The following is a 27,239-nucleotide window of genomic DNA, read 5'->3' on the forward strand; positions in this document are numbered from 1 at the left end:
GTGAGTTCTTTACTCAGAATTATTGAGATGTTGGATATATCGATACGCGAGTGGTATGTTGATTGTTTACAGTGCGCTCTAAATATATCTAAGGGCGTCAACCGCTTGGTACATAAAGCTGAATGTGTGGTGTAAGGCCTTGGTCGTTGTGACCAGTCGGCCGCGGCGTTTGTATGATGTTTTCTTAGACGTTTGAGAGCGCTTGTTCTGGCTTACCAACTGGTACCCGCCGCGGGAGGCTGTTGAGAACGGACCGTAAAAAAATTAATTAATGCTGCTGGCCACGGTCCGCCGTCGGCGGCGGGTGAAAATCTCTGTGTAAAGGTGTGTTGTGTGTGCAGAAAGCGGCGGGTCGGAGATGTCGGGCGGCAGCGGCGGCGGGGCGGATCCGGCGGCCGTCCACCTGCCGCGTCGAGATGGGCAACCTGCTGGCGCCCGAGCCGCGGCCGCTCGACAATAAGGTCAAGGTATGCTCACCCTTCACGATTATAGCTTCCTCCTTTTTCTTTCAAGATATGTACCTATTCAGTTTGATCACCGTTGTAATACTCATCAAGAATAAGTAGGTAGATGTTCATCCAGTTGGCTTCTTAGCCTTAGAGAGGGGAATGGGTAGATGTACTTTTGCAGCGCTCTTGTACTTAGCCCAAAGGTGAATACGGCAGGTCATATCGCCTTTTGACCCCATGTAGTGACTATATACGTACACCGTGTTGTTCCCAGTACACCAAAAAGGATTCTATCCGTACTGAATGTAAGACGCCGTAGCTATGCGGTTCCTAATTATATTTTCTTTTTGGGGAAAATGGCAGGTTTTTCTTCTTCCCTATTGATGTTTTTCTTTGATCCATTCATGAATAGATCCTGAAGTAATCACAAATCAAATAAAGGTTTTAATAAATTATATATAATAATCAACCAAAGCTTCACATTATACGAGTATGACCAGAAAATGATTATTTATAAGTATGGTTGGTTATACAGGATGATTTTGTAAGCAGGTGTAACATAGTGAGTTTTGAGGTCATACTCATAATGAACGACTATGGAATACTTAAATCGCAAAAAAAAATATTTGGCTGTTTTATAGAAATGAGAATACATATGGACTGACGTCATACCGATGACGTCAGTCCATATGTAGGTATGAAACAGAGTACAGACAAATTATTTTTCGTGATTTCAGCTTTGGTCTTGTAATAAAAGTTGTTCATTATGGGTGCGTATCGATCGATATAACTTTTTTTGATATATTTTTAGTCGTTATAACGATCGTATGATATAATTATTGAATCATATAACAACAAATAATATACTAACAAATTGTATAATTCTTATTTAATATAGTGATCATTTTTTCGAAAAACATTTATTATAACATACTTTGAGTATAATGATTATTTCTAATAATAAATAAATTGTATAACACAAATTCTTTCTAAAGCACAGTTAGAATAAATAAAAAATTCAATAAATTAGATCCATAATTTACCAGAAAAGTAGATTTTTTTTTAATTAAATGGCCTCAGTCCCATTGGTGGGACTATTTTGCCAGTGTCAAGGTGATATAAGCTATACCTTGTACTTTTGGCACTTGAAAAAAGTGTAAACAAACCTGAGCTGTCAAATTTGAGGGTTGTTTATTAGGTAACGTTTGGTTCCTGAATTTTTTTCTCTATTTAAAAATAATTGAGCTCACTACTATTTTCCATTTCATTCCACTAACATGTAATTTCGTTAATTTGACGAAACGTATACACCTTCACAAATACAAACCTTAATGAATATTATTAACCTACATTTAATGAATATTATTATTTTCTTCAGGGAATCATCAACCAAAAAGTACCTAATTTTGCAGAGGTTTAAAACTCATGGTTGCATTTTAATCTGGATGTAACTCCGGTTTCACATTAAATAAATAAATAAATAAATATTATAGGACATTCTTACACAGATTGACTGAGGCCCACGGTAAGCTCTAGAAGGCTTGTGTTGTGGGTACTCAGAAAACGATATATATAATATATAAATACTTATATACATAGAAAACATCCACGACTCAGGAACAAATATCTGTGCTCATCACATAAATAAATGCCCTTACCGGGATTCGAACCCGGGACCGCGGCGCAGCAGGCAGGGTCACTACCGACTGCGCCAGACCGGTCGTCAACACACATCGACATTATCGACATTATCCGATCCGATATCGGATGTCGGAAGGATTTCGATGGAAAAATCCAAGATGGCGCCTGTAATGTATGAGATATCGGTCCTACATCCGATATCGGATTGGATAATGTGAAAACGCACTAACTCTACTAAAATATAAAGGTAGTACCTCGGAGGAAATATAGACTGGAGTAGCCTTTCAGTTACTTTCCCCTCTGCCAAAAAACTTGAACAAATGTTCATAAAGTCACGTAAATACAATTTCACAATCGATTCATGCTCATTCACAGAATCGCCACGACACATATCACTGGTACTTAATTAAAAATGCCCGCGTGTGCTGTGAACACTTGTAATAAGCGCTCAAATACCTCAAGTTTGCAAAAAGATGGCATAATATTCCATTTGTAAGTAATTTTAATATTGTTATATTACTGTTTTTATTATCTAAATGATAATATTTTTGTCATACGTCATCGAATATCGATTTATGTGATCGAATGCAATCGATTTGAAATTTGTTGGTGGGTAGAAATTACGTCACGAACACTCCCCACGAGACTTCGATTTTTTGCTGTTTAAGAAGTTACCTAATGTGGTTTACAATAGGGTCGATATTTATGTATCAATTTATTCATTAAAAGACGCACTCCCCACGAGACTTCATTTATATATTTTGTAAGAATTAACCTAATTTCAATTAGAATAGAGCATATAATAATATTGACATCGTAATGAGACATTGATCATCATAATGAGCATGTGTTATTTTTTTATCATAATGTGCGTGTGTATTGACAATAAATTTTTTGCATTTGTGAGTACTCCTTTACATGTGTTATTTCCTCACCTCCCGCGAATCTTGGCAGAATTATTTGTACGTAGACGCAACATGAAGGCTACTCCAGTCTATATTTCCTCCGAGGGTAGTACTTATGCGATTTTTAATTTTATCTGTCCGACATTTGCCATTGCTTGTTATCAATCATCATCATCTGTTCCGAGTTCGATATTTGTGTTTTCGAGCTTCCGTCCCTCCGTATGAGATGATGATTATTTATGTTTTTTAGGGTTCCGTACCAAAAAGGTACAAAAGGAACCCTTATGGCGACGCTCTGTCCGTCTGTCTGTATGTCTGTTACATTTCTAAATACCTCGAGAACTACTTACGCTATTGATTTGAAATTTGGAACAGTTATGAACATTTTAAACCTCTACAAGCTGAAACTATTATTTTAAAAAATATATTAATATTAATTATAGAAAATGGCCAAAATGGAAGGGGGGCAAATCGTAAATGTCAAGTTACTAGGTTAAGTGGGGTATCGTTAGAAAGAGCTCAAATTGTACATATCAAAACTATTTTTATATTTTTTTTGTAATGGAAAATAAAAAGAATTATGAAGGAAAATGTAAAAAATAAAATACCATTCCCCCCCTTATCTCCCGAAGTTTACCAACGAAAAATTATGACTTTTTACGAAATATTGATTTTAAGCTAAATTTTACAGGAAAAGGTTTCTAGCCTTAAAAGGTTCACTATCCCTGGATCTGTCAAATTTGACGGCTCTGGATTGTTTACACTTTTTTCAAGTGCCAAAAGTACAAAGTATAATTGTTTTAAGATTTTGGTACGGTAAGTACGACAGTGTTCGGTAGTTGGCACTTGTAAATTGATAGCTAGATTTTACAACCAGGGCACGTGGACTATTGGCCGTTGACGACAAAAAAGGGGCAAAACGCGTTTCGAGATTAATTCTTCATCAGCTTCTCACTATAACATTAGTTTACTGCATTATAAGCTATCGATATTACACTTTAAACAGCATTAATGAGCAAAAGAAGGAGAAAATATTCACGACACGATACCGCTAAGATGGCGCCCGTACCGGAAGTCCACCAGAAAAGTAGATTAGCTTAGAACTGTGACCCCTACACACAACGCGCTGCTTCCAGCAAAAATAGGTTAGGTTAGGTTAGAACTGTGACCCTTAAACATATGTACTGCCAGAAAAGTAGGTTAGGTTAGGTTAGAACTGTGATCCCTTCAAAAATTAAAATTTTGTAAAAACCCCCGACTGCGACATAGTTGACCGATTTTCATGAAACATGGCTAAGAACACTCCCGACTAACTCAGCTTTCAGACAAAAAAAAACTAAATCTAAATCGGTTCATCCGTTCGGGAGCTACGATGCCACAGACAGACACACACACACAGACAAACAGACAAACAGACAGACAGACAGACAGACACGTCAAACTTATAACACCCCTTCGTTTTTGCGTCGGGGGTTAAAAAGTATAAAATTAATTCATGAAATGTTTTATACCTTTTGCTAGTTATATTATACTAGTCGTATATCAGTAGATAGTTATACCATATAACGGTTATTATAAATAAGTGTTATACGAAATAATGATTATACTAAATAAAAGTAGATATTTTGTGATTATACCAAATGTTAATTATGTCAAATGAGTGATTATATCCTTTAAAAATATACCAAATGTTGTTATATCAAATGTTACTATACCAAAAAATGTATACCAATCATTACACACGTTCATTATGAGCTCTTGCTATACAGCTATATACTTACAAAATCATTCTGTATAAATCTACGTAATTGCATTTACATAATCTGTATTATAACCGGTTGCTGATTAAGCTAGTCTTTTTCATCAATGGAATAAGGAAGTACTCATGCATAATCCAGCCAATTCATAAATTAATAATTCATGATACTTATTCAGTAAAATAACAACCCGTAAACAAGAGGCCAATCAATCGTTCCCCGTCTATACTGAATTGTAGACATACAGGTTGTATGGTTGATTCCGTGCTACTATACGCGAAATGATTCTTACAAGACATTCCTCCGATTTCAAATCAACGACGATTGGCATTTTTGCATCCACATGATCATACATTACGTTGTTCTTGTCCAGGATCAAAACTTGCATGGGCCCTAAAACAAATTCCAGCTAGAAACGCCACAAATCAAGAAAAACTTTTCCCATAACTACATGTCCTAGGAAAGCTTTGAAACAAAAATTAGGTTTTTCTCGCACCCTGTATGTTTTTCTAACATAAAGGCCAATCATCTTGAAATTTGAATTCGGTGGAACTCCTTCTTTTCTTCTTTACATCCTATATCTGTACACGAAACACTACTGGGATAGGAGATTCTTTACAACCTGTATAAGATACACTACTTGTGAACGATATGGGTCTCTTTCTACGCACCCTGGTTTTCTCCGATCGTTCTTTCTAAGCACCATATACCTACCGATTTCTTTCACCACTGCCCGTGTAATTGTAAACATCAACAGATGTATTTCATATTTATTTCTGTGCGGGCGCGAATCGGGCGGTCCTTTGTTGATACAACCTTGTTACTATGAACCGGGCTGAGGTTTGTTATTTTAATGAAATCTGTTTAAGAATTCATACGGCGCGTCGTATCGGGACATTCATCTCGTTGTGACGTATTATCGATCTATGTTATTCGTGATTTACAGGGTCGTGCATAGATCTTTAAACCCCTAAATAAAAGTCTATTCCCCAAAGCCACCGTCCACCGGCTTTCCGCGCATGCGCGCAGTATCGAAAAAACTGAAAACGCATTGTTTGGCTCTGTAACCATGGCAACGTATTGTTATAACGATACTGCGCGCGTGCGCGGGAAGGCTTTGGGCAGCTGAGCTGACAGTGCAAACCTTTGCGTCAAAATACAGGAAACAGTGTGAATTTCACGAAAATTATTCAAGAAAACTATTAAAAACTAAGTGCATTGTCGTAGAAAAACTATTATATGCAACGGTGTTTAACTGAGTCAAAAAATACTCTTGGCATCTTAATAACAATTTTCGGCTTCGCCTCAAATTGTTACCCACGCCACTCGTCCTTTTTGACCTCCTTTAAACGCCTGTTGCATAAAATACTATATCATGGCTAGGGCTCTTCCGCAAACATGATCCAGGGCCTCTAGCCAAGAATACAATCCTAGACGCTCCGTGGCGGACCATACGCAACTGCTATAACACTCAATACGGAAGAGTCTGATAGAAAGAGATACTGATAATACGCTACGAAGCGTCAAAGATTGTACTTTTGGCTACGGACAAGGTCTGGATACATATACCTTGCCATCCGAAAGTCACCCAGGCAGCTTTGTTGCCCGGTCGCAAAAACCCCGTGTTTGTAGCGCCCATATTATATAGATAAGTCTCTTAACCTTCTAGTGACGTGACAGCAACTCCCTGAAGTCGTGTGCATGTGTGCGCGCACACACACGCGTCTAACGAGGTTGTTTATCATAACGTAACTAATCGAACATCGTAAACACTAGTCGCTCGCCCCGGCTGCGGCTTCATGGCCAATGTTTTTACACGATATAGATTCCAAAAAAGGATATGCCCTTTCATAATAATGCTGAGCGAATATTCGTACCTACTAACAAAATTGTCCGCATAATAGGTACTATCAGCAGCAAAAGGGCATGGCGAATTTACTAATGAATTCTTATTTTTTTCGTGCACTTTTGCAGCTGATAGTACCTACCCCGCCATTTGCGCACCAATGAACAGGGTACTTAGTCAAACACAATCGCTTACGGTTCGTACAGATGGAGTGCGAAAAACTTTACCTTCGTATTTTTACGGAGACTTGCAAACGTGTCATGCTATTTCAGTCAGTCTCAGTACAATACGTACTGACACTGTCTGAACTAGCATGACAAATATCTACGAACGTTTCCAGAAAATTTCGAAATTTTGTAGAGTAGAGACAGGTAGCTTAGAAATGAATATGTGCTCAAAATCATCTCAATATTTCATGCTCATTTATTATCCTTTATTTATAGTTAGGTGCGTCGAATATAAGCCTAGACACAGTCAAGTTATTAAATATAGATGGGGATAAAGTGCCAAAAATATATATCCAAAACCTTAATGTGTAAGCAATAAAGTCGTGTACCTACCTACTCGCGGCCTGTGAATAAATTAGACTTTGCAAACTTTTGCCGTCCAAAACCCGGCGTGTTTTCTTGGATAAAAAATATCTGTTTTTCTTACTTGTTCTGTTATTTTCGTGTGCGTTTAGGAAGTCATCATCCAAACAAACAAATGTTTATAAGGGCCACTTGCACCAACGAAAATGGAGGGTTAACCCGAGGGTTAACCCTCCATTTTATATGGAATTTGACAGATGACAGGAAACTTTAGGCCTAGATTTATATACAGAGTGGGGCCTGTAACAAAGGCAAAAAATTGAACTGTAGGCTATTCTCCTTATACTGATCAACATTTGTTCAGTGACTTTTAAAAATTATGAAGTCTTTAAATTTTTAATTTTTCATACAAAATAAATATTAGCTTCAATGTACGCCATTATTGTTGTCATTGACGTTGTCTGTCACACTTTAGACTTAACAGAATTCGCAATACATTACCTCTTAGAAAAAACTTTCATGGGTGATAAAAATCAAAATACAAGTTATTTTTAAAAGTCGCCGAACAAATGTTGATCAGTATAAGGAGAATAGCCTAGAGTTCAATTCTTCGCCTTTGTTACAGGCCCCACTCTGTATATTTTTGTAAACCGTACTTGTAAAAGGCTGTTTGATTTCTAAAAAAAAAAAGAAAGACAGCCCACTAACTTTGAGTTAATGATTGGTGCAAGTGGGCATAGGAAAATTAGGAGTGTTAGCTAGAAATGTTATAAATAGTAGTGCGGCAAAAAAGACTAAAAAATAATAGGGGCGGCGCCACCATCTTGTAAACCGTCTTGCGTGTGGTAACTATTGAGAACGTTTAAGTGTTGCTACCATAAACAAAGTTCCATTTCAACTCTTTTTTACCAAGCTGTAGTAGATGTACCTCTAGGTAGTAGCCAAGTGCGGAAAGTTGTATCAATCCTACAACACACAGAGTTCCGAAAGTCAGTCGCATATATAGAACTTCTATCAATATCTCTACGGGCTCCGGCCCCAGAGAGTACTCTCTATTGTCATCCACCGCACCTTAACCTACATACTCTTCAATGTCTTGTTTATGTTATACGTTATGTTACGCCAATATGAGCGAGATAAAACTCCTCTGTGCCTTCTTGTAGTCTTAAACTCTTAATTTTATCATCCGATCGCCACGACCCTTAGCGCCGCCAAAAATGTGCATCCTCGATGGAGCATCCATTAGGACAAATTAAAATCATTAGCACCTTTTACAACCTGTAGTAATTACAATAGTAAAATGGGCTATGTCCGCGCACGGTTCACAAATTGAAATTAACGACGCCCGAGCTCGTATTTTAGTATTTACGGCCGACCTGGCAATATTTCTCGACTATAATGATGAGTAAATATTAAAGGCGCAGCTGGAAACCACAACAAAGATAATCGGGTCACTGTCTGGCAATTGGTGCCGAAACTAATATAGAAAATGGCTATCGAAAGCTAAAACAAATACTGGAAAAAATTCTAGAATTTTTGGCGCGAACAATCAACCCAATCACGTTACAAAAGTTTCATCTTTATTCGCTGTTTACACGAGTTACGAATGCAAATACAAACAGACGGATACGTATTGAGTTTATTCGATAGGGGGAAGGGTATGGTGAGTCGGCCGGCAGAGCCTCTCCATTTGCATAACGAGTGACAAGGCAGTGGGCGGCCGGCGCCCTTCCCGTCGCCTGATGTCTTGTCACGGCGCCCGTGCTTGCACATCGCAACAAGTGACCTATTTTGCATCATTTTTCATACTAACAACATCGATACGTCTAGAAGGTCAGCGGAGCTGAGTCAGCTCCTTTGGGAACTCATAATCGTTGTTTTGATAGATGGATCGGACGTATATTGATCGCCTTTAACATAAACTGACAGGGAATATATTTTATAGAAAGCCGCACCGCGGACACAGCTCTATTGAGAGATAATACGGGTATAATATTCCCTCTTGAGATGGTAATTCGCGCCGAGCCAGATATTACACCAGTCCTAGCGGCTTTTGCATAATGGAGGGCCCCGAGAGTTTAAAACGCGGCGTCCCGATTACCTTGTTTTATTTAATCCGTCTCGGAAAATGTTGAGGGTTAACCGCGCCTCTCGGGGTTAATGGATTATGGCGGAACTTAACCCCAACATGCCGGAGGACGCCAGGGAACGTCACTGAATACCAGCCTAATGAAATTTTAGATTCTGCTAAAAGCGAGCACTTCCTAATTTCATGTATTATGTACTTATTCATATTCATTTATTCCATTGTAAATCGTGTTCATTTGTACAGTTTGGTATTACATTTGGTCAGGTAGGTACATGATTACCCTGCTAGGGTGTACAATATCGGATTTTAAAATAAAATAATATTAGCCTACTTCACATTAATAAACGACAATTCATACTTATACATATTTATAACTTCTTATTCAAGGACCCTTATAAATGCGATCATTGCGACGGCGTTATCCACCTGCATTGTTACAAGTTGTCGTAGTCTTTAAGTTTGTCTGAGTGTCGCGCAATGTCTATTAGAATATATGTATGATATGCTGGCCCATTATCGTACATCAGCCATCTTTAGGAAGAGCCCCCCCTCTGTAAACAATTGTCATCAGTAAACAATTGTCTATGCAGGGAGGGTCACTTCTGGCCTTCATTTATATAAATGTAACATTAAATGTGTACTCATATACTTATTTCGTATCGGGCGTGCACTCTTCATTTATCCTTGTTTGTGTGCAGCGGCACAGTATCCACGGGATGACAGAGGAGGAGAACGTGGTGCGTCCGCACCAGGAGATGGCAGTGCTGTCGCTGGACGAGAAGAAGTACCTCCTCGGGGTCGAGCGGGGTGACGTGGCGGGGACAAGGCGTGTCCTGCTGCGTGCGAGAGAGACGCAGCATATCAACGTGGACTGCGTGGATCCTCTGGGAAGGTCCGTCATATCTTCTTTATTGGCTCAGTCAGATTCGGTAGATACCTCCAACAATAGCGGTACTACTGGACGAGAAATACCTCCTGGGGGTAGAGTGGGGTGACGTAGCGGGCACGAGGCGTGTCCTGCTACTCCTGCTGCGTTCCAGGGAGACTCAGGACTGCGTGGATCCTCTGGAAAGGTCAGTTACCCCTTCTCTTCTTTTTTACAAACTCTGACTCTGTCTTTGAATTAGGCTCAACAATGTCAAGGACCAAGCTTTGCGGCCTCGTACAATACTTACAACGTGCATTTGACATTTTATAACATTGTCGTTTGTTCACTTTTTCACGCATAACGCGCATTGTCATCAAAAAAAATCTACTAGTATCATAATACAAAAGCTTAAATTGTTCAATATCCAGGTCCGCGCTCCTGATGGCCATCGACAATGAGAACCTGGAGATGGTGGAACTACTTCTGGAGTTCGGTGTGGAGACGCGAGACGCGCTGCTGCACGCCATCTCCGAGGAGTTTGTGGAGGCTGTTGAAGCTCTGTTGGACCACGAGGAGCGCTGCACCAAACCTGGGGAGCTGCACGTGAGTAGAGTAGGGAGGTACTGCTGGAGTCCGGCGTAGAGTTCAGAATCATCATCACATCAGCCCTTAATCGCCCACTGCTGAGCATAGGCTTCTCTTCTAGTACGCCACTTTTCCCGGTCTTGCAGTTGTCTTGCAGCTCTCTCATCCAGTTGTGACCCGCTATTTTCCGGATGCCATAGACCCAAAGAGCTAACGAGCCGAAGAGCTGCTGCACGCCATCTCCGAGAAGTTCGTGGAGGCTGTTAAGTGGTCCGACGTGAGTACTGTGGCCTGGAGGACCTGGAGATAGAGCTACTCCTGAAGTTCGGCGTGGAGCTGCTGCAGGCCATATTTGAGGAGTTTGTGAAGGCCGAAGACGCCCTCCTGGACCACGAAGAGCGCTTCGTCCGCTTTTGAAAAATTGTGACTCAGAATTAGGAAGAGAGAAGAGGGGCCTCTCGCTCTTTTTTGCCCATGACGTGCAAGTTGTGGAATGAGCGACCTTTTGAGGTTCTCCCCTTGTGCTATGACATGCGGTTCTTCAAGAAGCAGGTATTTAGGGTTCTCAAAGATCGGCAACACGTAAGCGGTTCCCCTGATGTTGCTTATGTCCATGGGCGGCGATGACTGCTTCCCATCAGGCGGCTCGTCTGCTCGTTTGCTGCCTATATCATTAAAAAATTAAACAAAAAACCAAATTGTTTATTTACTAGACAATTTCTGTTTAAAAACTGCCTGTACAAAAAAAGTATGTGAAAATCAGGCCCATAACAATATATTTCCTCGGTTCTCTCACCTATCCTTTTCCCAGCGTTCTCTGGACTTATTTAGAAAAGTTATTTAGGTTAGCTACACATAACAATCCCTTTCAACTGTAACTTAAATATAATGAGACAAAACAGTCCGTTACATCTAATCCTAACCTGAATGAACGGGGAATGAAGGTAGGACAGATATAAAGCACTTAGCGAATGGGGTCATTATTCCCGGGATAACCCGCGGGCCTGTAAACTGGAGTGCTTTGGGACGGGCACACTTTATTTATATTTCCTCTTGTTTTATGAGCGTATCGCACCGCGTGTGAGTAGCTGGATAAAGACTGGATTTACATGTGGATTACATCTGAGAATTGCGTTATTATTGTATAGAGAACTTGACTGTAGTTAAAATAAAATATTTTATACCATGCACGAAATAAAGCATCAGATAATTTTAAGAAAAACATGGACAGGAGTTATTTTTAAATCCAATTTCTATTTAATAAGTCAGGTAGAAATATATAAAGTAACTGAGTTGACCGTGACGTCACTCAATTCGATTTCTTATACCTCTAAATTCTATTTTAATTAGCAAGTCGTTCAAATTCGTTTTGACAGTTCTTAAAAAGAAGCTGATTTGACTAGGAGGCAAGTAGCATATTGGGTATATTTTAATCATTAATAAAATATATTGTACCTACATCTAGATTCAAAGTGACTATACGCTAAATATATTTTGTTTAATGCGGTTTAATTTGCTGTAATCTTCTGCCCCGATCGAACAGAAACATTATACATTTCTTTAAACAAAACCGCGTGTCACCTTTGATCCTGAAATATCCTATCCATATCGTATATTAAAGTTCGAATCAGGCATATTCAAACACCTTGCAGAAACTTAGGAACTGGATAGATTTAGTGCCAGTAACACTTACGTTACCGTGATTATGAGTTACCTACGGTTACTGATTTACCCTTTAACACTTTCGCTACCAAGAACCCGACTGTCGGGTACACCGCTCGTAGAAGCGTAGCCGATTACATGGGTTTCCCCGTATGTAGCGAAAATGTCGTAGCGCCGCGTAGAGCCCGGTTTCGAAAGTGTTAAGTACCTACGGAACGCCTCATATGTGTAAAGTTGGTCCACAAGTTAGGGTCGTGTATTAAACGTTCATTTCATTAACCGTAATTGGTGGGTCGGTAAAACAAATCTGTCCCCGGGGACTGTTTCAGACAAGGACACTAATACCCATCGAGTTTTACGTAATATACTGTTTAAATCGTAAAAGCGGTTTTTGGTTTTTAATGTACCTACCTAAGTGCTTTTACATACATGTCACATGTACACGGGAAATTCAGTATTCAGTATAAATTTGTTTTACTTATATCTAATAGTAGGTATTAAGATCTACATGTATTGATTTAAAACATAAATATACAAATGACCATTCATAAAACACATATTCTTAGGACAATACCCATATCTAATCAAAATTTTATTCCTACGACTAATACATACGAATGATTTCTTTTGATGTAATTTTCGGGTTTATTATACTAACCCGAAAAATAACATCTATCTAAAGGAATCGTATTGGATAAATCACTTTTCAATACACGATACATTGATAACACTACTTACTGACGACCGGTCTGGTGCAGTCGGTAGTGACCCTGCTTGCTACGCCGCGGTCCCGGGTTCGAATCCCGGTAAGGGCATTTATTTGTGTGATGAGCGCAGATATTTGTTCCTAAGTCATGGATGATTTCTATGTATATAAGTATTTATAAATTATATATATCGTTGTCTGAGTACCTCAACACAAGCCTTCTTGAGCTTACCGTGGGCCTCAGTCAATCTGTGTAAGAATGTCCTATAATATTTATTTATTTATTGTATTTACTAGTCATACCCAAACAAAAAAAGAAAGATAATGGTAGTGTCTCACAGTAACCATTATATTACAGAGTTGGGAAGCACTTCCCCCGGAGACGGCAACCTTCACGCCGGACATCACGCCGCTTATCCTGGCGGCGCACCGCGACAGCTACGAGATCATCAAGCTGCTGCTGGACCGCGGCGCCGCGCTGCCCGTGCCGCACGACGTGCGCTGCGGCTGCGACGAGTGCGTGCTCGCGCGGCGCGAGGACTCGCTGCGACACTCCCGGTCTAGGATTAATGCGTATCGCGCGCTGGCCTCACCGAGTCTCATCGTTCTGTCGTCTAAAGACCCGATATTGACGGCTTTGCCGCACGACGTGCGCTGAGCTGTCGTGGGACACTCCCGCTAGGATTAATGCGTACGCGCGCTGGCGTCACGAGTCTCATCGTCAGCGCTGAGCTGTCGTGGGAGCTAGCATGAGTTCAAGACTGAATATCAGGTAAGTCATGTGAAGATTAGTGCTGCGCCATTCTCGTTCTAGCATTAATGCGTATCGCGCGCTGGCCTCACTGAGTCTCATAGCTCTGTCGTCTAAAGACCCGATAAGTACTTACGGCGTTTGAGCTTTGAGGTTAATAAGAACCACAAGCTGTAAATCGATGTCTGTCGTTACCATGCTTGATTAAGTTCTTAGAAGCATAAGTCAGGCTTGTGCGATTTGATGAACGAGTATTTATTTAGTGCGCGATATTAGTATTTTTGCGCTTTGTTTTTAGGGTTCCGTACCAAAAAGGTACAACTGGAACCCTTATGGTGCGACTCTGTCCGTCTGTCTGTCCGTCTGTCACATTCCTAAATATCTCGAGAACTACTAATGCTATTAACTTGAAATTTGGAATAGTTATGAACATTATAAACCTCTACAAATAGAAAGTGTAATTTTTTTAAATATATTAATTTTAATTGTAGAAAATGGCCAAAATGAAAGGGGGGCAAACTGTAAATTTCAAGTTACTAGGTCAAGTGGGGTATCGTTGGAAAGAGCTCAAATTAAACGTAAATAAGCTATTTTTTATAATTTTTTTGTTGTGGAAAAAAAAAAGAATTTTGAAGGAAAATATAAAAAAAAATACCGTTCCCCCCCCCTTATCTCCGAAGTTTACCAACGAAAAATTATGAAAATTTTAGTAAACATTGTTTTTATGCTAAATATTACAGGAAAAATATAATCGTGTTTGTATTTTGAATACTTTTTTTTAATTTACAAAAAACTTTTCAGATTTTTACTTTCGATTTACCCACCCTTGCGGATGTATATCGTACTTCAAATTAATACGAGATGTTACGTAAACCATCTTCTGTCCAATAAAGTAAAAACTGTGTAAATCGGTTAACATTATAAAGAGTTATCCCTGAAAAACCAGGTCGCGCAAATTAGTTAGCAAATTGACCGGGAGATGGCGCTATACACAATAATACTCATTAGTGCCTGTACTTTTGTCTTCTAGTCAAGTCATTAGAGTTATATGAAAATATGAGATTATTTTTACTAGGTAGTTTGAAAGAAAGTTTGTACGGAACCCTCGGTGGGCGAGTCCGACTCGCACTTGTTTTTTTTTCATTTGTAACATGGGGGATATCTTTTGTCAGGAGCTGCGCGCCCAATGCCAGGAGTTCGCGACGGCGCTTCTGGACCACACGCGCACTTCACACGAGCTGCAAGTGCTGCTGAACCACGAGACGGGAGCCGCTACACCGCCGCTCGCAGAGCCTGGTGCGCCGGAACGGATGCGGCTCTCGCGCCTCAAACTGGCCATCAAGTTGCGACAGAAGAAGGTAACACAGTAGCTGAACCACTAGTTGGGTGCCGCCACGCCACCACTTGCCGAGCCGGGCCGGAGCGCATGTGGCTTTCACGCCTTAAGCTCGCCATCAAGTTGCGGCAGTAAAAGGCCTACCTGCACTAACTGAACGACGAGACAGGGTTCGCCATGCCATCGCTCTCCGAGCCGGGGGCACCGAGCAGTACGGCTCTCACGCCTCAAGCCGGCTATAGGTAAAACTGTGCCAGAAGACGGTACCACACAAAGCTAGTCCATGGGAAGTTGCCGCGCTACCGCTCCTTATCAAGTACAGCTCAAGCTTAAGACCGAACATCGCACTGACATAAGTATGGATATAAAGTGACTGTGTCCTCGGTTCGCCAGAGCGCATAGTCCCTTGTATCGTGCTGAGCGACAATTTGAAATCAATGTTCAACGTAACCCTCAAGATTGGCCAATTATTTTCGTTTCAATAGACAGAGCGGGTCAATACTCACAGCGGGTAGCAAATAAGTGGATGGCCGATAATGTCCAATACCCAACTAAAGTGTTAACTGTAACTAGGAAGCGCTCGATTCAAGGCCGCGTGTGTTATATGTATATTTTTGATGTTTATAGTGTATTTTCATACAAAATATTTTCTTAATTTTCAGTTTGTAGCGCACCCGAACGTGCAACAGCTGCTAGCTTCAATCTGGTACGAGAGCGTGCCCGGCTTCCGTCGTAAGAACATGCTGCTGCAAGCGCTGGAGATGGCTCGCATCGGCGCCATGTTTCCTCTGCACGCGCTGGCGTACTTGGCGGCACCACACTCGGCACCCGGCCGCACACTGCGCAAGCCCTTCATCAAGTTCCTGTGCCACTCGGCCAGTTACTTCATGTTCCTGTGTGAGTAGTCTGCTGGAAAATGGTCCGTCAACCATACGACACCTTTCTTTATCAAGATTGATTTAAATTATCTCTTGCAGTTTCATGTGATTAGGATGTTTTTGTTCCAGTTTTACTAATCCTGGCGTCTCAGCGTATCGAGACAGCGACAATGGGGATAGGATGGGATCGCACCACACAAGGCCAGCCGCCGGTGTCCCGTAGAGGAGCACCGCCCTCCCTCGTGGAATGGCTCATCCTCGCCTGGGTCAGCGGTGAGTTCCTCCCCCGAACATCGAGACAGCGACTGATGGGGTAGAACTATAACAAAGGCAGTTAGTTGTCCCACCGACGGACGTCTCATTCGCCGTGTGTATTATTCTCGCCTGGATCAGCTGTTCAGCATAGAGATCACTCAGATCAGCGACGATCAAAGGTCGAACTTCTCTCAGGCCATTCAAAAGATTTCACCTATATTAAGGTTGGTTGTGTCACGCGGACCAACCGAGCGGAGCGATCCTCGCGACCAATTTATATAAAGTTTATGTTGTCATCCGCACGGACCCGTCCGCTTTACTCTAAAACGATCTAGAGTTAATACAGAGGTATTTAGTCTGGTGCGGATCGCGTGACAATAAAACCAGCCTTAGACACGACATAACTAACTAATATGGCTCTGCGATCCAAAGAGAATCCTGGCGTCCAAAACGAGGGCACTTAAGTATTCCGATCCTGCGCAGCTTCCTGACAATTATCGGCTTGTAGCTGATACAGATCCGCCATCACACTGTTTTCCCAGCGGTATCTGGGCCGACCCGCCGCCGCCGGGCGGTCGCCAGTTGGTCTTCCCAGATACGCTTAGACACGACATGCTTTGTGAAAAACTTTCTTTATAAACCAGCAAATGTATCCTGCTAAATGATACTGGATGTGTTCCAGGCTTGATCTGGAGCGAGGTGAAGCAGCTCTGGGACATGGGGCTGCGCGAGTACGTGCACGATATGTGGAACGTCATCGACTTCGTCACCAACTCGCTGTATGTCGCCACTGTTGCGCTCAGGATCGTGTCGCACTTTCAGGTAAAGTATCAAATATTTTTGAAGCACCTACTCCTTACATACATAGGAATAAGGTGTAAAACATTATGATATCGACTTATTCAAATTAAAATTTTGGAATAAACTGTGGTGTTCATGCTACCTTCAAGAACAAAGTCAGCTTTTTAGTTCCGGCTAAAGTCGAAGGTCCACCACCTACATTGCGCATAGACCCTCTGAATGCGCGCGTGTTACACCAATCACCTATCATCAACTGATTCGTCTACTTTTTGTCTCCTCAATCATAAAACAGACTTGTCATTAACAATCTATATCAGAGGTGTCACTTCTTGATTTAAATTACAAGTTAAATAAAATGAAATCACTGTACTGCAGGTGCGCCGCGAGATGGCACAGGGTCTTCAATGGAACCAGCCCCGCGAGAAATGGGACGCCTGGGACCCCATGCTCCTCTCCGAGGGTCTGTTCTCCGCGGCCAACATCTTCAGCAGCCTCAAGTTGGTGTACATATTCAGCGTCAACCCGCACCTGGGGCCACTGCAGGTGTCCTTGAGCCGTATGGTTCTGGATATTCTGAAATTCTTCGTGCTCGATATACTGGTCATCTTTGCTTTTTCGTGCGGTATGTATATGCATTAGGGCATATTTAGCGCGATGATCGTGACGTAGTTACCTGTAGGTATATTTTATTTTGGTCGCAGATGGGATTGAAAGGGGGTACCTTTATGGAAATAATGTAGGTATTCGATTTTCGTTTTTTTTTAATTTGTTTGTGTTATTTCCTTTTGATTCTGTGTTCCTGCAGAATGCAGAAACTCTATGAGGAAAAAAGCATTACTGCATCAAGTAGTAATCCGTAATCCCATAAACTGCTGTGTCCAGGTCTGAACCAGCTGCTGTGGTATTACGCGGACATGGAGAAGAAGCGATGTGTGCCGACCCCGAGCAGCGCCAACGGTACCATCCCGGATCCCGATGCTTGCATCGTGTGGCGGCGGTTTGCTAAGTAAGTGTCACTACCTCTATTAACATCGCGGATTGCACAACACAATCGGAAAAAACCTGTATACCACGTTTACGGAAACATTATTCCGAACAGGGTGGAGGGATTTAGTCCGTAGGCGGCTGAAGCAAGCCCCAGATTAGTACTTCTACTACTTCTTCAGTCTGGTATCTCCCCTTAAAAAAAACTTACAAGACGAGGAATAATTGATTTTAGACAACTTGCACTTGAGAACATAAACGTACATAGCTATGTATAGCACTTGAGTTAGCTCCTTTTGTAGTATTAAGGGCACCTGTCATGCGCCTATTAAGGCGCTTGCCCCATCAAAAGCGAGTGCTAAGTACTTAGTGAGTCCGTACAGTAAGTAAATGGTCGCGTACCGTGCGGTTTCAGAGGAATTTCCTCCCGCGGATGCTCCGGCTGTGGAATGAGCTCCCTGCCGAAGTATTCCCGATGAACTATAGTATGGGGTTCTTAAAAAAGGAGTGTACAAGTTTCTAATGGGTCGGCAACGCGCATGTGACACCCCTTGAGTTGCAGGCGTCCATAGGTTACGGTGACCGCTTTCCATCAGGCGGACCGTATACCTGTTTGCCACCGACGTGGTATTAAAATAAATCTCGTTTGTTCCAGTTTATTCGAAACGATGCAGACCCTGTTCTGGGCGGCGTTCGGGCTGGTAGACCTGGACTCGTTCGAGCTGGACGGCATCAAGATCTTCACGCGCTTCTGGGGCATGCTGATGTTCGGCACGTACGCCGTCATCAACGTCATCGTGCTGCTGAATTTGCTTATTGCTATGATGAATCACTCCTACCAACTCATCTCGGTAAGTTTGTGCTTTTGTTCGTCCACAAGTGTTTATACGAGTGTTTCTTTTTGTTGGCATTTTTTTTATGTGATATTTTGGATAAATTTTATGTTATTTTATTTTTACTCAGAATCGCTATATTAATATTTAATTCTAATAGGTAAAAAAAAATTTTCAATACGATTTTTTTCTTATTTTGTTACCATTTTTTTTACATTTTGTATTGAGTAACAATAGAGGAAACTAACAAAAATGTATGGACATTCTGGGACACTTTTTGGCTCATATTGAGATAGAAAGTGCTCGTGCTGAGTACAATCGACCTAAAAATAGCAAATATTTATGTACAAAAAATGGCAAAAAAAGAAACGCTATGTATACATAGGAGATAAGCAGGTATATTATATACCTTTATTTGCTAGGTGCACGTTCGGAGCTCTCCTCATTTTGTAGGGTCTTTCTGTTGCCTAAATCTTGTGAAGTCAAATCAGTTCCAACGCCCGCCACTAGCATTCATGTTTGACATGACCATATTTTTTTTATCATGCGGAAACGTCTGCGAACGATACAACTAATACATATTTTTAAGTTAAAGTAAAAATGCACACCTACCGCAAGACTCGAACCTAACCGTCACTACTTTTAAAAAAAACTTGTATCTTCGTCTGTCAATGAAAAGAAAATTGTATCATGCGGAAACGTCTGCGAACGATACTACTTACATATTTTTAAGTTAAAGGAAAAATGCACACCTACCGCAAGACTGCAACCTAACTAAGTTGGTCATAGCGACTGTTCCGGCAAAGCAGTAGGTCGAATATTTCCAATTTTTCTTTAATTTAAAATTATAGCCATTAATTTAAACTAAGTACCTAGGTACATGTACGCGCGTCTGTGACAAGCAACGCGCATGCTACGATTTCTACGAGAGACGTCGCTTCTTCAAACGTTCTATGTTTGCAGGAACGCGCGGACGTGGAGTGGAAGTTCGCGCGCAGCAAGCTGTGGATCAGCTACTTCGAGGAGGGAGGCACGGTGCCGCCGCCGTTCAACGTGGTGCCATCTCCCAAGTCGCTGGTGTACGCGTGGCGTTGGCTGCAGCGTCGCATGTGCGGACACGCGCGGGCCAAGCGGGAGCATATGCGGACCATCAGGGTAAGATCCTACGATCTTACCGTAGATTTAGGTTTACGGTTGGCTTTACAAACTATACAAAGTGGTGCAATCGCCTAAGACTGGTGTGCGCGTGGCACTAGCTGTTCTGGCAAGCGCAAGCATATGCGGACAGAGACTATAGGATGTCAACGTGGTGCGGTCACCCAAATCGATGGTGTACCTACGCGTAGCGGAATATTAGGGTAAGACCCTAGGTTTACCCGTTTACGATGTATATCTGACAGAATTGGTATCTTGAGGAATGCGCTTTGCCAACTTGATGTTGAGTGTCTAATAGTTGTTTGTTATTTCCAGAGAAAAGCCAAGCAAGCCAACGAACGCGATTTCCGGTATCAGGTAAGCTTAAAAGATCATATAAATAATTATAAATTATAAGTTACAAAAAACTAAATACAAATTTTAAGTATGTAGTACTTACACCTAAAGTGCACGATAGTTACTCAATATCTATATGTAGTTAGGTAATTACCAATTACAATTACCATAGAACAGGCACTTTCTGGTCGAGCTCGTTCCATCGTAAGCCACGTCTTCGCCTCAGCTAGTCTGTGGCCTTGAGTAAGCTCATTTTTAAGTAAAAAAAATGTTTGTGTGATCTTGCAGGCGATAATGCGCAACCTCGTCCGTCGCTACGTGACCGTGCAGCAGCGGCGCGCCGAGTGCGGCGGCGTGACCGAGGACGACGTGAACGAGATCAAACAGGACGTGTCCGCGTTCCGCTGCGAGCTGGTCGAGATCCTGCGCAACTCCGGCATGAATACCTCCACCGCCAACGCGGGTGCGCCCGGTAAACAACTAACGTGATTGTGCAGGAACGAACGAGCACGCTTCTCCTTCACTCAATTTGCACATCTGGAAACGACTGCGGCTACGGCTTCTGCGTCAAGTATTTAACCACCGAGCTTATGCACCTAATCACTTCTTGCTATTTGCAGCTCAATTGATATGTTGTCAGCGGTGTAGGCCTGGCTCTAGACAAGCGTGCAATCGTTTCATAGGTTTCTCTCTGTCGTTCCGTACCTTTTGTCGCGATTGCGTATAGACCATGGAGCGTCAATGATCCGTACGTTTGGCTAGAGAGCCAGGGGTCAGCACACTTGTGAGGAAAAGGGCTAGAAAGAGGGAAAAATCATTAGAAATTATTAGTTTTAGGAAGATCAGAGTGCCGCAAACGTTGATTTCACAGGCGTCTAAAAACTCTGGTGTTCAGTTTTGGGCTCATTTGAAGAGAATCGGTTTGCCGACTCCTGGTTTAGGCTAGTCTTAACACTATGGGCTCTGATTACGGTCCGTTTCCGTCGGCAGGTGGGGGCGGCGGCAAGAAGAACCGGCAGAAGGAGCGTCGGCTCATGAAGGGCTTCAACATCACGGCGCCGGGCGGGTCGCTGGCGCCCGTGGATGAGTTCCTGGCGTCACTGCATCACGAGCACGGGCCGCACTCGCAGCTGTCGCAGCTGCTGGGCGGGCGGCTGCGCGCGTCGCAGTCGAGCCTGAGCGACGCGGCGCCGGCGCCCGGGCGCCGCAAGCCGCCGCACAAGCGCCGCTGGGGCACCATCATCGAGGCGGCGCGCGCGGCCCGAGTCTCCAGGCTCATCGGCCGCTCGCGCTCCGAGGACTCCGTCTGCGACCACAATCGACAGTCGCCCAGGTTCGTTTGCGTTAACTTTATGTTTGAACAAAATTTATTGTTTCTTTGAAACCCAACATAACAGTGGACTGATTGCCATCAAACATATCTATGAACACTCCCGATTAATTCAGGTTTCAAACAAAAAAAAAACTAAATCTAAATCGGTTCATCCGCTCGGGAGCTATGATGCCACAGACAGACAGTCAGACACTTCAAACATAACATACCGTCGTTTTGCGTTGGCGGTTAAAAAACAAAAACAAAACTAAAATTAAATACGAAATTAAGCCACATCCCGTTCAAATTGGATTTCCGATCTGCAGGCGGTTCTTAGTTAATATATTATATGATCGGTTCTACGTAATAGCATCCGTGCTTGTCTATAAACTCTTAACGTTTAAAGTCCTACGAGGTCGATGAATCTTCACCTAGAATTGCTAATTGTACAAAGGATTTCTCGCAAAAAAAGTATAATAGACCGGTGGTTGGTAAACAAAATAGTAGCTTTTTTAAAGATTCACTTTTGGCATTCTTCTTACGTCTTGCATGTATTCTTATCGTATATCGTATTATTTCACGGCTTCCTTCACTTAACAGATTTTTGCAATTTGATCTTTTGAAGATTTTACGTGTTCTTATTAGTGGGAATTCATTTTCTATACTTTTAGAATTCTAGATTATCGTTTTACTTTTAATTATCTAGAAAAATGTTAGAATTAGTTTAGTCTAGTAGGAGCACCAAATAGCATTTTTAGATTAATTGTCTGTACTTAATAATATTTGTTAGAGTAGGTACTTACTACCTTTTACATATCTTTTGTATTTTCTTCTTATTGCAACTAACACAAACACAAACACATCTTTGTTTCTCTTTCGTGCCCGTCTGTGTTTTAGATATTTAGTTAAGGGCACCGAAAGAGTTAAACGGCTTTTAAGTTTTTATACTGGTGTTTATGATCGGTTTTAACTTCAAAAGTGATCCTTCAAGTGGAAACTAGAATATATTATTACAAAATAACCTAACCGTTCAGAAACGCCAGCATAACTAACAATACCGCACTGATGCATGCTAACTGACCTCACTCTTTCCAGCGTGGGTTGGTAAGTTCTGTGTGGTTGCAGTGGCAGCGAGCGGTCAGAGTCGGGCAGTGACTCGCAACGCAGCGAGCGACGCGCGGGCCCGCTGCATCCGCTCACCGCTTTAGCGGCGCTCAAGCGGAAGCGGAAGAAGTTCTCCGACTCGAGGAGACAGGCGGAGGAACGGGTGAGGAGTAACGTATTTACAAGTTTTTGAATACAGCCTTGAGTGTACCTATAGTTAGGCAAGACATGTTCGACAGTAGAAAAAAACGAAGTCTTTTGAGGAACAATTCGCTTAATTCCGAGCTTCGTTCTTCGGAACAGACGCTCCAATAGGCAAGGCGAATTTTTGGACATGGACTTTAGACTTCACGTTGCTTCGGCCTTAACATCTATCGTACTTTATGTATTCCCTTGTTTTACGTCTGATGTTTTAACTTTACTGTGTGTGGTAGGATCGTCCGACGGCAGAAGCGTTGCAGCGGGCGAGTTCAGTGCCGGCGCGCAAGCCGCCGACGCCGCCGCCGGAGCGAGCGCCGCCGCCGCCGCCCGCCGACGCCGCTGCACGAGGCGGCTCGCGTGAGCCGCTGCTCGCCAGCCTCGATGACGACGCTAATAAGGTACGCGGTTTGAAGCCCACTGTGTCTACGGTCGTCAGGTGGCGGAAGCGCTATAGCGCGTGATTTCAGTGCCGGGTGCAAACCGGATTCCGCGAGGCACTGCTCAAACACAGTCACAGAATAAATAATAATAGTAATACTTGCTTACGTACCTAATACAGAAAGGACGTAGCCGTAGGACAAAACCGAAGTTTATCAGCACTTTAGCAAGCCTTTTCGCCGTGAACCAAATAGTCAGTCCTCTTACATACTGCTAATACTCCAAATCCTTATAAAAGGAAATAGAGGGATACTTGATACGGTACAAACCCGCGTCAGTTAAGAATCAGTCAACATTGTGTACGATTGTTTGGTTGCAGCAGGAGCAGTGCGGCTGCGCCGAGCCGTCGACGCGCGCGCCGCGGCCGAGCGGCGGCGGCGCGGCGTGCGGGCGCTGCGCCGCGCTCGCCAAGCTGGCCGGCGTCACGCCGCTGCACGGGCATGCCCCGCACCACTCCGCCGGGTGGCTCTAACGCGACCGACATAGCCTAAGAGATGATGAAGAGTAGTCTACACGTCGAACCCGGTCCGCGACCGACATAGCTTAAGAGTCAGCAACGGCCAAAGATGGAAAACGATGGAAGGAATTCGGCCGGCAAAAAGAAAGTGGGAAGCCTCAAATCGGAAACCCTGACGTAGCCCATTCGACTGCGGGCTCTTTGTAAATGTGTGACGTTATTCGTGTTATGTACATGTGCGGAAAAAGAACAATCGGGAAATGTTCATGGGATTCAGTAAGTTCTAGACTCTTCTCCTTCCGCACAAAATCCTTAGTTGGGCTAATTTTAGATGTCGCGTGATGTCAAAGAAAGACGATAAAGTTTTGGTTTAGTAGTTGACTGCATTGAGCGAGTAGCAATCATCTATTTTTTACTTTAACCTTCCGTCCGTTTGATGGTTATCTAATTGCCACGACCCGTACAAAATGTACAAAAAAAAGTCGTGGCTATTAGAAGCAAAATATCAATTTTGAACCTCTGGATATTTACTTGCGCCTCAGCAAAGAAGTACGGAGGTCGAAAACCTCGAGCACAAAATACTTAAGTATCCTTAATTTATTAAAGAACGATCTGTTCATGACATTATCAAACGTATTGTTAATCAAATTCAGTAGAAGAGTCATAAGGTAAATTACAGGTTATTTTATAATACATATTAATTAGTTACATGTGTTATGAAAATTTACCAACTGGAATATTACTGAAATATTTTCGAAATGAAGCTAAAGGTAAAAACACAAAAAATAAAAGTCTAAAAATAAAACATGTACCTACAAGGTAGGTACGAAATGCATCGCCTATTTGTAAAAAGAAAATATGTAGTCAAAAGACAGTGAAAAGAAAACACCAGTAGAGAAAGTTACTCCTTATTTTCTACGCAAACTTAATCATAAGGCTACTGGCTAACTACTAATCGTATATACTTACTTAGAATAATCTTTCTAACAACTAGAGCCCAATCCTTACTGGTCGCTAAAAACAGACACGGAATGAAACCACAACGATAATAGTATTTAAATAGATAATTAAAATGACCAATAAGTAATATTTTCTAGAGTCACCCCAGAATCCAGAACGAAAACAGCAATACAAGAGGCCTAAACATAACGAAGTAGATTTATCATATCGCAAGCCTCATCGCCGGGAATCAAATCGTTAGTAAAAGGAAAAACACTAATGCATAAGTCGCTATTTAGATCCCGGCTGAGAGGTTGGAAGGATTAGTCATAAATTAAATGTAAATAGTTATTAGGTAGAGAAAGTGAATCGAGCTATGCACAGCGAGAATTTAAAGCAAACTGTAAAATGGAGCCTGATATAATTGAGTGAGTCTGGTCGTACAGTCAACCAATTGGAACTCTAGGCAAACAACCATGTCAAAATGACAAGCAGTAATAGATTTCTTACAATCTGATTTATAACGTCAGTATGACATAGCCCTACAGTGGCCGAACGTTCCAATTGGTTGACTAATGACTAATACGTCTCTTACAGATCTCAGGTCAAATGTTTCTAGTTTGCTTGGTCTCGTGAATTGAGATGACCGTCCATATTGCAGGACTCGCCCAAGGCTCGTCTTTGTGCCCAGTGTGGACGTTGCCTCGCGGCACACACAATACTCATAAGCGTTTAAACTTTACAACATAGCCTTAGAAACTTTCCTTAACTTTAACCATGACATTACCTAATATCAAACACCAATTAGGATAAGTAGGTACAAATGAAATTTTAACTTAGTTAATGAAATAAATATAGGCAACTATTTATTTATATACCTGAGCAATTCCCGAAAAGTTTGTACATTTGGATCACGTCTCCGATTTTGATAAAAATTGGTAGGCTGATAGAGTCCATGATGCTGAGCAAGATCCACTAGGTTTCCCAAAACGTCCCAGATAGTTTGTATGAAACCTCCCTTTTTTGTTACCATATTTCTATACATTTTCGGTAACAAAAAAGGAAAGTTTCATACAAACTACATGGGACATTTTGAGAAACTTAGTGGATCTTGCTCAGCATCATAGACTCTATCAACCTACCAATTTTTATCAGAATCGGAGACGTGATCCGGATACAGTACAAACTTTTCGGGAATTGCTGACCTACGGGTTGCATAAGTCGATAGTAAGTCGTCAAATACAATGATGTGTTCCAGAAAGTTTTCCAGTAATCATTTATGCTGTTCTGTCGGCGCACACTCACTAATATAAGATTAATCGAACAAGAATAAGCAGGGATTTTTAAGTGTCGTTTTTCCCGTTTTTATGTTGTTTACACGCAGGCTAGACACGACGGCTACGGCTAGGCTAGGTTTAGGTAAACGGGTCGAACACCAAATGTTGGATGAATATGATATAAATTATTGCTGTAAGTTTTGATGTGATTAGTTGAATGTTCTGCTGTAGTAGAGTGTCGACAAGTTCCAAATAGCAAGCCTCTTTAAAAGTGGGCCCGGTCACAAAAATTGTAGCCGAACTTATGGATTGTACTTAGATTGAGGAATTCCTGGGTGACGCTCCTATGGTCTGCGACGAGGGACGTAGAATGCGGGTGGGTATAAAGTGTACGACTTACGCAGAGCTAACAGCACCACACACTCATACCCATAGGCACTCAACTACCTAGCAGTAGCGGTTCGCCCTAAAGTGCGCTTGTGCGGTGCACTCCCAAAAATAATCACAAGTAAATTATAGTAATACATCAGTTATGATACCTCTAATACTACTAAAATACTACTATATTACTATTTAAAAAAAGTATCGCAAAAAAGTTAAGCCCAATTAAACAATTACTTATATTTCTTAAAAGTTCATTAAACTGACTATTACTCCGCCAACTCCCTTACTACAACTAGTTCATACGCACCGCGCTCAACGGAGCGCTTTCAATTGCGCTCCTATGGAAAAAGATTCAGTGCATTCATCAATAGAAAATTCAGTAAGAGCGAAAGAGAAGTTTAGACACAGCTCCGCGCGTGAGACAGACGATTATCTATGAAATATTAGGTAAATCGGGAGCGCCGCACCGACCACAGAACTATATTAAAATAGAAGGCAAAAGTATCCTATTTAGTACTTCGCGTGGCAAAAAGAAGACTCATCGACCTCTTTCCTCGCCGCAAACGACAGTCTGCGTTGTTGTTCTTTTGTTCATTGCGGCTTTAATTTGACAACCTCGACTTGGCGTGCGTTCAAAACGAGCGATATCTATATAAAAAAGAAATAAGTGTCATAACAATGCGTGTAATGAAAATAATTTAATTTGTTCTTAGAGTAATCGATGTAAAAATTAGCTATTCAAACTGTCGAGTCAACTCAC

At 41.9% G+C, this 27,239-nt stretch overlaps 1 protein-coding gene across 1 annotated transcript in view; it reads left to right on the top strand.

Annotated features, from left to right (window-relative positions):
• The window catches only part of LOC125229032 (transient receptor potential-gamma protein-like), a 37,025-nt gene extending 11,262 nt beyond the window's left edge, over positions 1 to 25,763 (top strand). Inside the window, 20 exon segments of the mRNA XM_048133797.1 lie at positions 342 to 467; positions 9,916 to 10,109; positions 10,514 to 10,688; positions 13,397 to 13,677; positions 13,764 to 13,787; positions 13,789 to 13,810; positions 14,962 to 15,147; positions 15,788 to 16,022; positions 16,133 to 16,276; positions 16,941 to 17,080; positions 17,435 to 17,681; positions 17,942 to 18,065; positions 18,699 to 18,894; positions 19,840 to 20,031; positions 20,347 to 20,388; positions 20,656 to 20,839; positions 21,358 to 21,700; positions 22,805 to 22,946; positions 23,218 to 23,382; positions 23,742 to 25,763. Of these exon segments, the coding sequence (XP_047989754.1) occupies positions 342 to 467; positions 9,916 to 10,109; positions 10,514 to 10,688; positions 13,397 to 13,677; positions 13,764 to 13,787; positions 13,789 to 13,810; positions 14,962 to 15,147; positions 15,788 to 16,022; positions 16,133 to 16,276; positions 16,941 to 17,080; positions 17,435 to 17,681; positions 17,942 to 18,065; positions 18,699 to 18,894; positions 19,840 to 20,031; positions 20,347 to 20,388; positions 20,656 to 20,839; positions 21,358 to 21,700; positions 22,805 to 22,946; positions 23,218 to 23,382; positions 23,742 to 23,894 (3,315 nt within the window). The 3' untranslated portion in view covers positions 23,895 to 25,763.
• Positions 25,764 to 27,239: the final 1,476 nt, after the last annotated feature.

The sequence above is a fragment of the Leguminivora glycinivorella genome, chromosome 8 (assembly GCF_023078275.1).
Source record: "Leguminivora glycinivorella isolate SPB_JAAS2020 chromosome 8, LegGlyc_1.1, whole genome shotgun sequence".
Classification (NCBI taxonomy): domain Eukaryota; kingdom Metazoa; phylum Arthropoda; class Insecta; order Lepidoptera; family Tortricidae; genus Leguminivora; species Leguminivora glycinivorella.